Below are 13,998 nucleotides of genomic sequence, written 5' to 3' on the forward strand. Positions count from 1 at the left end.
ATGGATTCTACAAGAAAAACTAAGATAAATAAAGATTTTGATATAAAACAACACAAAAGATGAAGCAGAATCTCAAAATACATTCTCCTAACTATTTTATAACATTCTTTCCAAACCAAGAGGGTAAAAGGAAAGAAGAAAACTTCAAACCCAGTCCTTCATAATGATAACTTTAGCAAAATATAAATAAATAAAAAATAAAGAACCATCCAAAACTTCAAATCCCCTCCCTCTCTTTCTGTAGTCTTCCACACATCAATCAAACTCAGCTACTTCACATGCACACAACCAATCCAACTCTACTGTTGCTTGCACTCCGGAGGCCGCTCACCCTGCTGAGCATCTCCGATTTGTGTCCTTCCACCCTTCTACAATTACATAATCACACATCAAACAAGAGTTATTGTAACTATCAAACGAATTTGAGCAACTCGAACAGCACATTATACCTTGTTTCCAGCGGATGGCTGCACCCATATGATAAAAACCCGATCAGCAACGAGCACAAATTTTTCAAAGAGAGAATATAGGCAAGTAATTAAATACGGCTAAATAAAATTACTACTGAACCATACCTTCTTCTTGGTTTTGACTTCATCCTCATCCTCTTCATCCTCATCTTCTTCCTCGTCCTCCTCGTCTTCATCATCTTCATCATCTAGTTCATCATCATCATCCTCATCATCGTCGTCATCTAGATCAAGGTCATCACCTTGGATAGCCTCACCCGTATACCACGACACGGCATGAGAAATTATCTTGTCTCGAATGGTTGACCTGGAGCAACAGACAAATTCACAAAATTAAACCTAGGAAGGAATGTTGAGGAAAAGAGAGGAGGCAACATCATCTGCACAAAACAAATTAATCCCTGTCTGAGTGGTGAACTTTTTAAGAACTCACCCAACATCATAATCTTGTTCCATCTGGTTTTGAAGCTCCTCGGCCTAGTCAAAAAAATGGTGGATGAAATTAAAACATTAAAAATTACAGAATACATAATCCTTTAATATGCACAGAGCAAGGATGAAACCATACAGTATCTTCGTCGATTTCATCATCATCCTCAGGAACCTGAGGGGGATTGAAGAAGTTGAAGAAACTCTCACAGTCCTCAGTTTTAGTGATGGGCTTGGCATTCTTTGATCCCTTTTTAGGCTTCTTCTTAAGAAGCTTCTGAGTTAAGCATTTGCCTGGATACCACTCAATCTCAGTCCTAAAGAACCAGACACCAACCAAGTATCAGTTATGAGAGTGGTGTAGTAGTTGTTAATAGATGCAAATTAGTTATGAAAAAATTAGTTTCATAACAAGAGCCGAATTTTACCCTATTGCTTTCTCAAGAATAGGCTCATCTTCATCAATCATGTGATATGTCTTGGTCAAGACAGTGTTCTTGAAATAAGGGTTGGTATCAAAGAAGAAATCAAGCTTAAATCCCTTGGGATCATCTATCCTACACCACTTAATATCTTTCAGGTACTTGAGAGCTCCTTCATCTCGCTCCGTAATCTAATGAAAAACATTTTAAAAATATTAGGCAATGCTTTATTAACAATTATACTCTAATACAGGAAAGTTTAACAACTCAATAACAAACCTCCTCCGCTAACACTTCATTGTTTTTCATTGCAGTGAGCCAGAAATCAGGAACTCCCTTTTCTGCATTAAAACATTCAAATATCAAGCTGTACTTAATAGTCAATGAACAAAGAAATTCTTGCAAAATAGTGAGAAGGTACCTTCGGCAGATTCATCCCCTTCTTTGTCCATCGCTGCCTCCTTTGTAGTTCCATCAACTTCAACAGCTCCATTCACAATATCATATCTCTACAAATAATCATTAAATAAAATCACATAAAAGATCAGTCAAACTATAGCAAGCACCAAGCAAGTAAATGCAACCAATTGCATTTACATAAATCCCAAGTACAGCTTAGAAGCAGGTAGGTTCATATAACACAAGAATATGATCAAATTATACCTTGCTGTATAATGGTTGATACAATTTTTGATATTTGGCTTCAAGTGCTGCTCTCTCCTCAAAGAATTTTGCCTCTAATTCATCATGTTGGCTCTGTAAATCAATAACAGATCACATATTAATGTGCAAGCATGAGAAAAACTGACAAATCAAAATCAATTAGCACACTGTTTAACATGTAACAAAAAACAGAACCAAAAGAAATTTCCTCAATTTTGAAATCAATTACCGTAAAATTCACTTCGACTATACATAATTGACATAGAGAGGGAGTACTAAACCTCAACATACATTTAAAGCAAGTTCTTAATAGGACTCAAAAGGCTGAAATCAGGAAATATTATGCAAGCGTGAATAACCTACACTAATTGATCAAATCGGCATATTTTTCAGCAAGATTTTGGAGCCTTTCAATTCCAAAGGAACCTGTCTTTATTTCTTGAGCAAATTCATGAATTTCATGCACATGATTAATGCCAAAGCATGTACTGCACAATATGGTAGTCAACATATAATCTGGCACAGTATAAATCCATGTTTTAACCTTCCATAAAAGGGGAAACAATGACGTTTACATATTGTCTATAAACAACGTTTAAGCATCCATCAAACAAATCAGCATGTAAGGAAATAATAAAAAATAAAGAATCATTCTTTCCGATCTGTACTCTCCTATAAAAGGAAAAGAATGACATCTATCCCATCTAAGGAACACGAGCACAGTTCGGACCCCTAAGATTGACAGCTAAGACAAAATTCACAATTGAAGCAAGAATAAAAGGTAAATAATTATAACAGTATCTACACACATGGACATTGCACATAAACATCATTCAATCAATGTAACATGTGTATCACATAAAACAGCTAGGTAATAAGTGATATGACGACAAAACCATTCTGCTCTTTCCATTTAACAAGCTTCCGTAAAAAGAGAAAATTAAAAAATTTATTCTTTACCAAAAAGAGAAACACAAAGTAATACAGAAGTTTCCATATAAGAAAATAAAAATTATTCCCAGCCCACGAGAAACACGAGCTCAATGAACTTAAAAGCTGGACCTAACTTACCAGTCGTAGGATCATAAAAATTCACAATCAAGGCAAGAATAAAAGACAGAAAATTCACAAGCAAACATCAACACCACAAAAACATAGATAAACGTCGCAAACAATCCAGACTTTATTTCATGTCTCAACTTTAGTAAATTTATTAATTTCACCAATAGATTGAAGCTAAAAAAATCATGATTTTAAAGTAAAAAAAGCTTTTCTGTGACAGACGGAAGTCTCACCTGAACCTCTCGGAGAACCTCAACACGTTTTCTAACAACAGGAGACAAACTCTCAAGCATATCAGTATGCTGGCCAGCCAAGTTCTGTAGCTTGTTCTGCATTAAAATCAAATTCCTCAATCAGAAAAACAAAAATAAAGTAACTAAACTAAAAAAACTCAAATTTAAACCCTAATCTTTAAAAACACAAACTTAAATCACAAAAAAAAAACTGTCTACACGTCAAAAAATAACCTCCGTCCACTTCAATTACACATTAACGAAATAAAAAGAGACAAACCTTGAGTGCGTTAACAAGTCCATCTCGATCCCCGTCCTTAAGAGCTGCAAACAGAAATTAAAAAAAAAGTAAAAAATTAGTAACAGCTACACACAATCAAAAACAAGCAATTTTTAGAAGTAAACGTGAGTATACCGGCGGTAAGATCGGCCATGGCGAAGTTATCCTTGTCGTTGCTCATATTTTGAGGGATTTTTAAAGCAGCTAAAAAAAATCTAAAACCCTAGGTCGAGAGAGAGGGGCGACTAAATGAGAAAAAAATGAAACCCTTCCCTCTCTTTAAAAACAAAACAAAAAAAGATGACCTAATTAACACTTTTGCCTTTTTCTTAGCGAGTGTTGTAAATAATGATTATCGAACCCTCATATTTATACTAGTTTTTTTTAACGTTTAAGGCCGTGTTTGGTTTCGCTTAATTTTAATTTTAATTTTTTTTTTTTTGGAGTTGGAGGCAATTTGGATTTTGAAAATCTACTTGATTATGGAATGTTTTATCACATATGTCAATACAACTTCGTTTAGGTTTTGTGTTCGTTGTATTAGTATTATATTGTGGATGCATTTTATGTCTAAATAAGGCGATAAATTAAATTTTTATATATGCAATTCAATTAAATAATAGTTTATACAATTAAAAAATTGTATACATGTGTTTGTTCTTAAAAAAATAACGTAAGAAATTACGAACGTGTATGTAATCTCCGTTTAAATCTACATTATAATAGCTACAAAACATAATTTATCCGGTCATTTTAATGCATTGTTTGATTACGAGCTTACGTTATGGAATAAGAGGACGTACAAATATGATATGTCCAGCCATTTTAATGCGGTATTGATTCCAGTTACGTAAAAAACATAATTTATCTGGTCATTTTAATGCATTGTTTGATTACAAACTTACATTATTGAATATGACTACGTACAAAATATAATTTGTTCAGTCATTTTAATGCATTATTGATTCCAGCTGCATAAAAGACGTAAAGATTCTTTTAAAATATGGTAAGAAATTAATATATAAAACATAAATTTATTCGACTATTTTAGTGCATTGTTTGATTCCGAAACTTAATGTACTGTATAAAACACATTTTGTGGTTGGAATATTCGTATTTAGCAACCCATAAATTATAACCTACTTTTTTTACTTTTATTATTTTAGATTGTGTTACATTACAGTTTCGAGAGTAATGAAAAATAATAAAGAAAATAGTATTTATATCATAGAAAATTAAATTATCATAGAAGGTACTTTAAAAACCACATTTCTTTAGTCGTTTATAGTTTATTAGAGCATTTTCAGTAATAAATTTTAAATAATAAATGAAAAATTAAAAAAATTCAACAAAAACTTTAATTTACAATATTTTATATGAAATTAAATTAAATTTATTTATTTTTCTCTCTTTTTTCTTTTAACATAATTTTTCTCATTTTTCATGTTGGAAAAAATTATTTTTCTATAAGTAAATAATAAATTTATTTCAAACCTATTGTTCATTTTAAATTTATTTTAACTAACAGTAGTTAATGTATACATAACTTTAGTTTTTTTTTACGCTAAAAATTCTTATTATATTAAATCCGAAGCAATAACATTTGTAAAAAATTCAGGATAATTGATGCCGACAGGGAAGAAGCATAACGTGCTAAGAAATGTGCAACCTGATTCCCTGAACGTCTTATGAAAAAATAGATAAATTACTAAATTGCTTCATTAGCTCAATACAGTCCTCGATCACAATATCTGACAGAACACGAATGAGACTCCTGATATCCAAAACAACTTCAAGTGCATCCGAATCCACAATAACCTTCTGCCAACTTTTGATCTAGCTCAATGCTTCTCAATTTGCTATAACTTCAACTAACAGAGAAGAAACAACTCCTTGAATATTAGTTAATGTATACATAACTTTAGTCAAATTTTAAATATTAAGTTGCTCTCTGTTTTATTCTAGTTAATGACAAGTTATATCTCCTTTTCCTGTATAGTGTTTGAATAGTTTAATATTTTGGTTAGAGATTGGCTTAGTTGGATTAGATTCATGAGTAACACATATACCTCCACAAATCAAATACACTCGGACATTCCTCAACAATAGAAGAAAATATCTCTCGAGCTGTTTTTTCAACTTTCTCACTGTCTCTGCGGTTTGCGGGACCTTAAGAATCAAATCAACAACGAGGCTCATGGCCCATGGATGGATAGGTTCTTCAGCTTAATGATGAAAAAGGTTCTTATTTCTAAACGCACGAAAAATCAACACGAAAACCTGATTACCATTCAATTATGCTCACAGAAAGTTGATTTTAGAAATATCGGATCTGAAGCTCATTTACTCCAGCGATAAAAAAAGTCCACTAGAACTGCAAAAAAAGAGGTATCAAGGGGCATTTTATTCCGCTTCATCGGCCTTTTTATCACTATTTGACTTGGAAGCATCGGCTGAATTCTCGGGGTTCAAAAAACGTCCAGTCATTGGATTAATTGGACGAGTGTCGCGAGGACCACCTTTACGTCCCAATGCCACCATTGGTGGTGGAGGTAGTAGTCCTGCTCTATAAAGAACCCGCTGGACAGGTTCTGAAGCTTGAGCACCAACAGATAGCCAATACCTATAGAATGCCCACAGATTATAAAAACTAAAACAGAAACAAAGAGAGATAAAAATTCGCCATTAATAAAAGCTATAGATACAAAAAAGAATTACTAATCGTTCCTCAGCTGTTTTTGTCAAGGTTATCATGTACTCTCAACTCACAATATACAGTAACACAAATTTCCAAAAGCAACTTAGAAGGAGAAGAAATAAAAGAACACAGTGAATGAGAAAGCAAGATACAAGATCCCCTCAGTCATTGACTCATTATCTAATTCACAATTCAATCTAGTTCGAATCTGAAAAATCCAAAGAAATAATTATTTTTTCTGTAAATCATCATATCCCAGGTTCGCATAAGGGATATGACCTAATCGAGCTAACTCACAAACTATTCGAAATTATATCGAAAAATACTTGAACTCAACCCTATATTAATCAAATCAAATTCGCATTGTATTTACTCAAATCAAATGCCGAATCGAGTTTGAATATCAAAATACTCGATTTAACAAACCCACTAACCTAATAGAACTTAAATTTATTTATTTCTTATAATTATATATACTTACAACAATACTCTTATTATTTTAAGTCAAATTCGATTCTAATTATTGAAACTAAAATGATGAGAGATCCACTTACTAAGGAACAAGTAATTTCGACATCGGTCCCCTAAAGTAAAACTTGATTGAAATAGATCGAGTTTCTAATCTTTGAGTTGATTTGAGTCGAACTCAAACTCGAAATTATTTCAACTTGACTTGACTACACTCCTGAGGTTCAATATTGCTTTTAATCAGGAACTCTAATCCTTGAACTAACCATATCAGACTGTCAAAAGTATTAACGAGCTGAACACCATCAGTATTAAGCTATATATGCAAGAATCTGATAAAAATCCTCAACAATCAAAGGAAACATATAGAAAAGATAGTTCACCAATGAATTAACAGTTAATTGAATGCACTATGAAGCAAATGGTACCAGAGATTATGAAGTCAATCCCGCTCGCGAGTTACTCGAAACTCAGCTCAATAAAACCAACTCGAGCTCGAAATTTTCAAGCTCGTTTATCAATCTCAATCTTAGTGATACTCGACTTGAAAGCTCGGTCGTATATATCTTTCTAGTTTGACACATTATTATTTTATTTTTTAACTTTAAATATTTAATTTACGTATTCTTTTGTAAAAAGCTAAATATATTATAGATCATTAAATTTTTTAATATGTATAAGGGAGTATAGTATTTAAGTTTTTATTAAATCGTTGAATAATTTAGTTTTGCATCTTGATTTAAATTTTCTAAATAAAATTGAGACTCGATAAAACAAGTTAAGCTCGTGAGCTTTAGACGAGCTCGAGAAATACTCAATATATAAACTTGACTTGAAAATAAATGAGTCAATATCAATCTTCTCAATACACGACTTGACTCGACTAGTTTACACCCCCAGGTAAAACTATCAATTGTGTCAAAATCATAGATAGCTATTGCAACCATAGGTATAAGGGTAACTCCGTGCATATCACAAGAATGCCAAGCACATAACACCATTGACTGAGGAGGAAAATGTGTTATCACTGAACAAGAATGAAATAACGGTGGCATCCTAAGCCATCATATTTCATTTTTTTTACAACTCTCAAATTCCAAATAGGCATATTTAACCACAATATGGGTGCAGAAGATAGCAAAACCAAGTAGCTGAAGTATCACAATGACACTATGTGTCATAAGATTAAAGCTCGAGGAAGTTTCTCTGACATATATAAGTTAATTTTATCTGACCACAGCTTTATGATCATCCTGATAACTTAAATCTTCTCATCCTACAGCCAAACTTAAATTACGAGTTTTCGTGTTCAACCAGTTACTATCTCCTCACTTCGCGGGCAAAGTCCTTCTGTAGCGACGAAGATAATCCGAAACTACTTCACGAGCTTCTCACCACTCTTCCTAGTTCCCCCCTTTACTTTCCCCCCTAATCCTTCATCCTCCTTCACTGAGTCCTGCTCTAAACTAAAATTCTATACTGTGCTTCTAATAAAATAAACCAAATTAGGATATTTTTTCAATTTAATTTATAATCTATTTGATAGATTCATGTAATTATAGAAATAAATAAATGAAAACACAATAAGCCCTAGAAAAAAAGGCTAGCCATAACATTAAGAAAATTTCTTACTTGACTCTGTCGAAATTAATACCCATCCGTTTGCCTCCATCTTGACCTGAAAGATTTGATTAAGAAATTAATTAGGAAACAATAACAAAAAAAAATTTACCCATTTTAAACAAATTAAAAGGTTGAAGATTAAGTTCACCTGGCAATGGATTATAGTAACCTAGAACTTCCAAGTGTTTGCCATCTCTGGGAGATCTACTATCAGCTGCCATTACTCTATAGAACGGCTTGTTTTTGCATCCGAATCGAGATAATCTAATCCTTACCACCATTTTCCTTTAATTACAGTAAGTGATGAGGAGTGAACTGGGGTTCTGGGTTTTGAGTTTTTGGGGCGAAGCTCGTACGATTTCTTCGAATCATAAACAAACGACTTGGAATTCTGAAAACGACAATTTATCTTTGGGCTTTCCTGATTAAGTTGGCTTTTACTTGGAGAAAATTACATAAATTACCGAATTTGGCAACCTTATTCTCAAAGATACTGGGCCTTATATTGTTTCTGGTGTGAAAATGGAGGCCTGCAATTAGTCTGTATTTGTAAGAGAAAATTAAGATAAATACTCCATTTTAAAAATAATTTGATTTTCTATCTCAAAAAGGAAAAGATAAAGAAAATACCTCACTTTTTTATTGTTTTTATTTTTTTACTCTAACACATATTTATATTATAATTATGCCTAACTTATATTATTATTTTACTCTAACTATTTTTCTTTACTCTAAGTGATAACTGTCACTTTTTTTCTCTCTCTTTCTTTCCTCTTCTTCTTCTTCTCCTTCTTCTCTGTTTGTTTTTTCCCATCATTTTTTTTCTTCTTCTTCTTCTTTTCTTTTCCATTTTTATTCTCTTTTTCTTCGCCGCTCCGCCGTCAATCCGACGCCGCTCTGCCATCGTTTTACTGTCGCTCTCCGTTTGTTTCATATTTGATTTTAGAATTTTTTTTTTCTTAATTCGTGGTGATTAATACGATTTATGTTAACTTTCAGATCTAAATAAATTACTCTTTGATTTTTTTCAATTTTAGATCAAAAAATCTGCATGAAAAGGATTTTATGTTGAAAAAAACGATTTTATGCACAAAAACGATTTTCTGCAAACAAAACAGCATCTGATTATCATATGAGTATCACTGCATTATCATCACATTGTCATAGCACTGTAGAAAAGATAATTTTTATTTGGAAAAACATCCTCTGATTATCATATGAGTATCACTATATTATCATGTAATTATCATAATATTGCAGGAAAAAAATTCTGCAGAAAATAATGTTTGATTATCATATTGTTATCATAATATTATCATATATCGTTATCATAACATTATCATATGATACTTACATGGAAAAAAATTACAGAAATAGTGTCATATGATAATGTTTTATTATATGATAACGAGATGATAATATTTATGGTACATATATGATAACATCTATGATAATGTATGATAAAATAGTGTTTGATTATCATGTCGTTATCATAACACTGGAGTATGATAATTAGATGATAATGAATTATGATAAGGTTATGAAAACTAGATGATAACGTACGTGAAAATAGAATAACAAAAAGATTCATGACACCGGTATGATAACCAGATGATAGTAAAAGAATAAAGTTATGATAATAGTATGATAATATGATACATATATGTAAAAAAATTACATAAAATTTATGATAATGAGATGATAATGTAAAGATAATAGTATGATAATATGATACTTGTACGGAAAAAAAATTACAAAAAATTATGATAACGAGATGATAATATGAAGATAATAGTATGATAATATGATACATGTATGAAAAAAACAATTACAAAAAAATTATGATAATAAGATGATAAGGTGAAGATAATAGTATGACAATATGACCTTATTATACTTCATTATCATACTATTTTCTTCACATTATCATTTCGTTATCATAATTTTTATGTAATTTTTTTTTTCATATAGCTATCATATTATCATACTGTTATTATTATGTCGTTGTCATAACATTATCATTTAGGTACAATAATACATTATCATTTCGGTATCATATGATTATATTATGATAACGAGATGATAATACAGTGATAATAACATGATAATCAATTTTTTTTTTGTAGAAAATCATTCTTAATGCAGTGTTATGATAACAACATGATAATATAGTGATACTCATATGATAATCAGAGACTGTTTTTTTAATAAAAAAATCTTTTTTTCTGCAGTGTTATGATAATCATATGATAATCAGATGCTGTTTTTTTGCAGAAAATCGTTTTTTCATCATAATATTGTTTTTTCATGCAGATTTTTAGATCTAAAATTGAAAAAAAAATTCAAGAGCAATTTAATTATATCTGAACGTTAAAAAATCGCAATAATCACCATGAATTATAGAAAAAATAAAATATGATTGAATAATGCAGTGACGGTGGAGCAATGAAGAAACGGCGGCGAAGCGATGAAAGTACGGCGAAGAAAGAAAAATGGAGAAAAAATAAGAAAGAAGAAGAAAATTGACGAAGAAAAAAAGAAACACAGGAGAAAAAGAAGAAGAAGGAAAAGAAGAAGAGGAGAAAGGAGAGAGAAAGAAATGTAAAAATATGACAACTGTCATATAAGGTACTTAGAGTAAAAAATTAATAGAAAGTAGGTATAATTACAATATAAACATGCTTTAGAGTAAAAAAATAAAAGCATTAAAATAATGAGGTATTTTTTCTATCTTTTTTTTATTGAGGTAGAAAATCAAATTATTTTAGAAAATAGAGTATTATCCTAATCTTTCCTATTTGTAAACAGTGCTTCATTTTTAACATTTTTTAAAAAAACTATTGTGGTTTTAAAACTTCATTTTCACTCTCATAGAATTTTATGTACTCTGCAAACTTATAAAAATGATATATTTTTTTATCAAAGAATAATATATTATTGCAATAAACGAATTACAATATAAATCGTCAAAATACATCGTAGGTTAAAATTTCAAAAAATAAAAAACAACCTGAAACACTATAATCGATCCACGAAAAAAAACGAAACAACAATAGAAAATGAAAGACACAATTTTTGCAGGTGTTAAATATTAAGGAATAATTATAATGTTGATAATTCCCTGACACCAATTGCACCTTCAAAATTCGTATATATCTCTTGTTCCGCTATCAATATACTTCAAACGGTATGAAAGTTTGAATCTTCAAAAATTTGAATTTTGAATATACGCGACAAGATCTTGAATGATCTAACGATCTAGAAAACACAAACTTTATATCGATCAAAACACACAAAAATCACACAAAACTCCAAAAAAGCGAAGCAAATTAGTAAAAAATATAAGGAAAACAAAGCTAGAAACGAGCTAAGAGACGATGATTTCCGGCTAAAAGCCGAGAATCACTGTCTCATGCGCCCTAGACTGATAAAAATCAAACTCTCTCTCCAAAAGACCTTTTCTCTCTCTAGGAAAGATAAGAACTACCGCTTTGTTCTATTATTGCATAAAAAAACACTACGTTAAATTTTATTTTTAAATACCATTTAAATCAGTTAGAGCCTCTTTAAAAACATTTTAAAAAATTATTTTTAAAATAATTGTTAATTGTGTTTTTAGAAACTAATATGCTTAAAATCGTTTGAAATATTTAGAAACTGTTTTTTAACTGTAAATTTCGAAATCATTTGAAATCGTTTTAAATTTGCCTTAAAAACACACTGAAATAGATATCGGAACATGAAAATTAAGTGTAAAAATAAAATAAAATAATACTAACACGTATCGGGATAACATTTTCACATTATGATTTTATAATTAGATTTATGAATATTTTTGCTTTTTATATATATTTTCAAAAATATCCTCTTGATTTGTATTTGTGTTGCATGTGAATGCTAATCACAATCAATACAATGCTCCTAAATACTTCTTTCATCTCATAATTAGAAAAATAAATTTTTATTTTAATTATATCAAAATATGAAAAGAGTTTTATTTTTAATTATACTTTAAAAGTTTTTATTTAAATTTTCAGCAAACATACTTCATTTATTTATACAGATAATCACAACTATGGAGTTATAGTTTAAACGAATACCATAATTATAACATATCAAAATTTAAAAAAATTACAAGAATTGTATGATTACGGACAGAAATTCTTAGCTTAACCTATTATTAGCTCTTTAAACTATACATTTTTTTTACTTAATTAGTCACTAAATTAGATTTTGTCTTTTTATGTATGAACTCAAAAAAGGACATGTTTTTAAATCGGGCCATGTATCTCCATTAAAAAATTTATTATGTAACATGTTTTTAATAAATTACTCGTCATTTTTGAAGTGTGAATCGCACACTCTTAATAATAAAAAGATAAAATATGCCTTTTATAAATCCGGAGATCAGTCAATTGAAATATGGATTATTTAAATCTAATAGTAGTGATTTAATTACTGATATTTTGATTAAAATTTTATGATTTATTGATTAATATAATATTTAATTACGCCACAGGTCATACAGTTAATAAATAGTCCATAATTTTACGTGGTGAACTAGATTCATATAAAAATTTCTCACCAATAAGACATGTTTCATGCACGTGTGGTCCGATTGGCACACTCACAATTGCAATTTTCAGAGGGCAGAGGTTCAACACTCTCTCTGCTAGCTAGTGGGCTGTTTACTAACATAATTAACCCCGTTAATTTCCGCTAACAATTAGAATAGGTCTATCTTTGTTAAAAAAATAAAAAAGACATGTTTCACGAGAGATTTTTAGATAGACTTAGTCTACCATGTCATCCGTGAACTAACTTATCACATTATGACACATCATTAAAATAGTGGCATTATCGTAATTTGTTTATTATTTTTTTATACATTTGGATAGTAATATTATAAGTGTCATTATTTTAATAACGTGTCATAATATGATATGTTTGATACAGATGGAGTGAATTTACCTTAAAAAAAATTAGGCTTAATTCCTTAAAAAACCCTCACCTTGCACTTTTTTTTCGTTTATACCCTGACCTTGTAAAAACATCATTTGTACCCAATTTTGGGTTTTTATGTTTCATCTCTACCCAAAAGCATTAAATTGTACTTTTTTCATTTGGAAAAGAGTTTAAAGCATACTTTTTTCTATTTTAAAATATACAAATAAATCCTTAAACTTAAAAAATAATCAAATACATCCAAATAATTAATTAATTTTTTTAATTTGATAAAATAATAAAAAATTAAAAAAAATATTATTATTTTTAATTTTTTGTCGGAAATATTTAAAAAAAAAATAAAAAAATTAAAAAAAAATTCGAATTATTTTTTAATTTTTTGAAAAAGATGGTATTTTTGTATTATTAATAATATTAATATCTAATTAGTATATAAGTTAAAAATGAAGGATTGTTTTAAACTTTTTTTCAAATAAAAAGAGTACAATTTAATGCTTTTGGGTAGAAATAAAACATAAAAACTCAAAATTGGGTATAAATGGTGTTTTTACAAGGTCAGGGTATAAACGAAAAAAAAATGTAAGGTGGAGGTTTTTTTAAGGAATTAAGCCAAAAAACTAATGTTTCACACTTCAAGAGTTCAAGAGGTGACGAAATTCAACGTGGCTATATCTGATAGGTTAAC

General features: G+C 29.9%; 2 protein-coding genes across 3 annotated transcripts; both read right to left on the reverse strand.

The window, feature by feature from the left end:
- Positions 1–20: 20 nt before the first annotated feature.
- On the reverse strand, positions 21–3,904 carry LOC126668925 (nucleosome assembly protein 1;3). 2 transcript variants are annotated; one of them, XM_050362158.2, is made up of 12 exons: positions 3,695–3,903; positions 3,560–3,603; positions 3,280–3,375; positions 1,985–2,077; positions 1,743–1,830; positions 1,601–1,662; positions 1,328–1,512; positions 1,039–1,216; positions 904–947; positions 576–777; positions 450–467; positions 21–368 (listed from the first exon to the last, which is right to left on the reverse strand). In XM_050362158.2, exons 1-12 carry the CDS (start codon positions 3,738–3,740, stop codon positions 300–302), a joined length of 1,125 nt encoding a protein of 374 aa, XP_050218115.1. In that variant the 5' UTR covers positions 3,741–3,903; the 3' UTR covers positions 21–299. The 2 variants fall into 2 exon arrangements, with proteins under 2 accessions (XP_050218115.1, XP_050218116.1); XM_050362159.2 differs by lacking the exon at positions 450–467 and having other exon boundaries at positions 3,695–3,904.
- Positions 3,905–5,589: 1,685 nt separating this feature from the next.
- Positions 5,590–8,773, reverse strand: LOC126666667 (30S ribosomal protein S16-2, chloroplastic/mitochondrial-like). The gene is made up of 3 exons (XM_050359504.2): positions 8,497–8,773; positions 8,358–8,403; positions 5,590–6,182 (listed from the first exon to the last, which is right to left on the reverse strand). The coding sequence occupies exons 1-3, from the start codon at positions 8,627–8,629 to the stop codon at positions 5,963–5,965; spliced, it is 399 nt and encodes a 132-aa protein (XP_050215461.1). The 5' UTR covers positions 8,630–8,773; the 3' UTR covers positions 5,590–5,962.
- Between the last annotated feature and the right edge of the window lie 5,225 nt (positions 8,774–13,998).

Source organism: Mercurialis annua, linkage group LG2 (assembly GCF_937616625.2).
Source record: "Mercurialis annua linkage group LG2, ddMerAnnu1.2, whole genome shotgun sequence".
Classification (NCBI taxonomy): domain Eukaryota; kingdom Viridiplantae; phylum Streptophyta; class Magnoliopsida; order Malpighiales; family Euphorbiaceae; genus Mercurialis; species Mercurialis annua.

What these genes read in the sequence shown, in the direction of transcription:
- LOC126668925 (XM_050362158.2), bottom strand. Translation starts at nt 3,740, where the DNA reads ATGAGCAACGACAAGGATAACTTCGCCATGGCCGATCTTACCGCCG. An exon ending in AGGTTCTCCGAGAGGTTCAG is followed by an intron (nt 2,078 to 3,279) that starts GTGAGACTTCCG and finishes ATTGATTTACAG; the next exon opens with AGCCAACATGATGAATTAGA. An exon ending in ATGAAATCGACGAAGATACT is followed by an intron (nt 948 to 1,038) that starts GTATGGTTTCAT and finishes TTTTTTGACTAG; the next exon opens with GCCGAGGAGCTTCAAAACCA.
- LOC126666667 (XM_050359504.2), bottom strand. Translation starts at nt 8,629, where the DNA reads ATGGTGGTAAGGATTAGATTATCTCGATTCGGATGCAAAAACAAGCCG. An exon ending in TTACTATAATCCATTGCCAG is followed by an intron (nt 8,404 to 8,496) that starts GTGAACTTAATC and finishes CAAATCTTTCAG; the next exon opens with GTCAAGATGGAGGCAAACGG. An exon ending in ATTAATTTCGACAGAGTCAA is followed by an intron (nt 6,183 to 8,357) that starts GTAAGAAATTTT and finishes GGCATTCTATAG; the next exon opens with GTATTGGCTATCTGTTGGTG.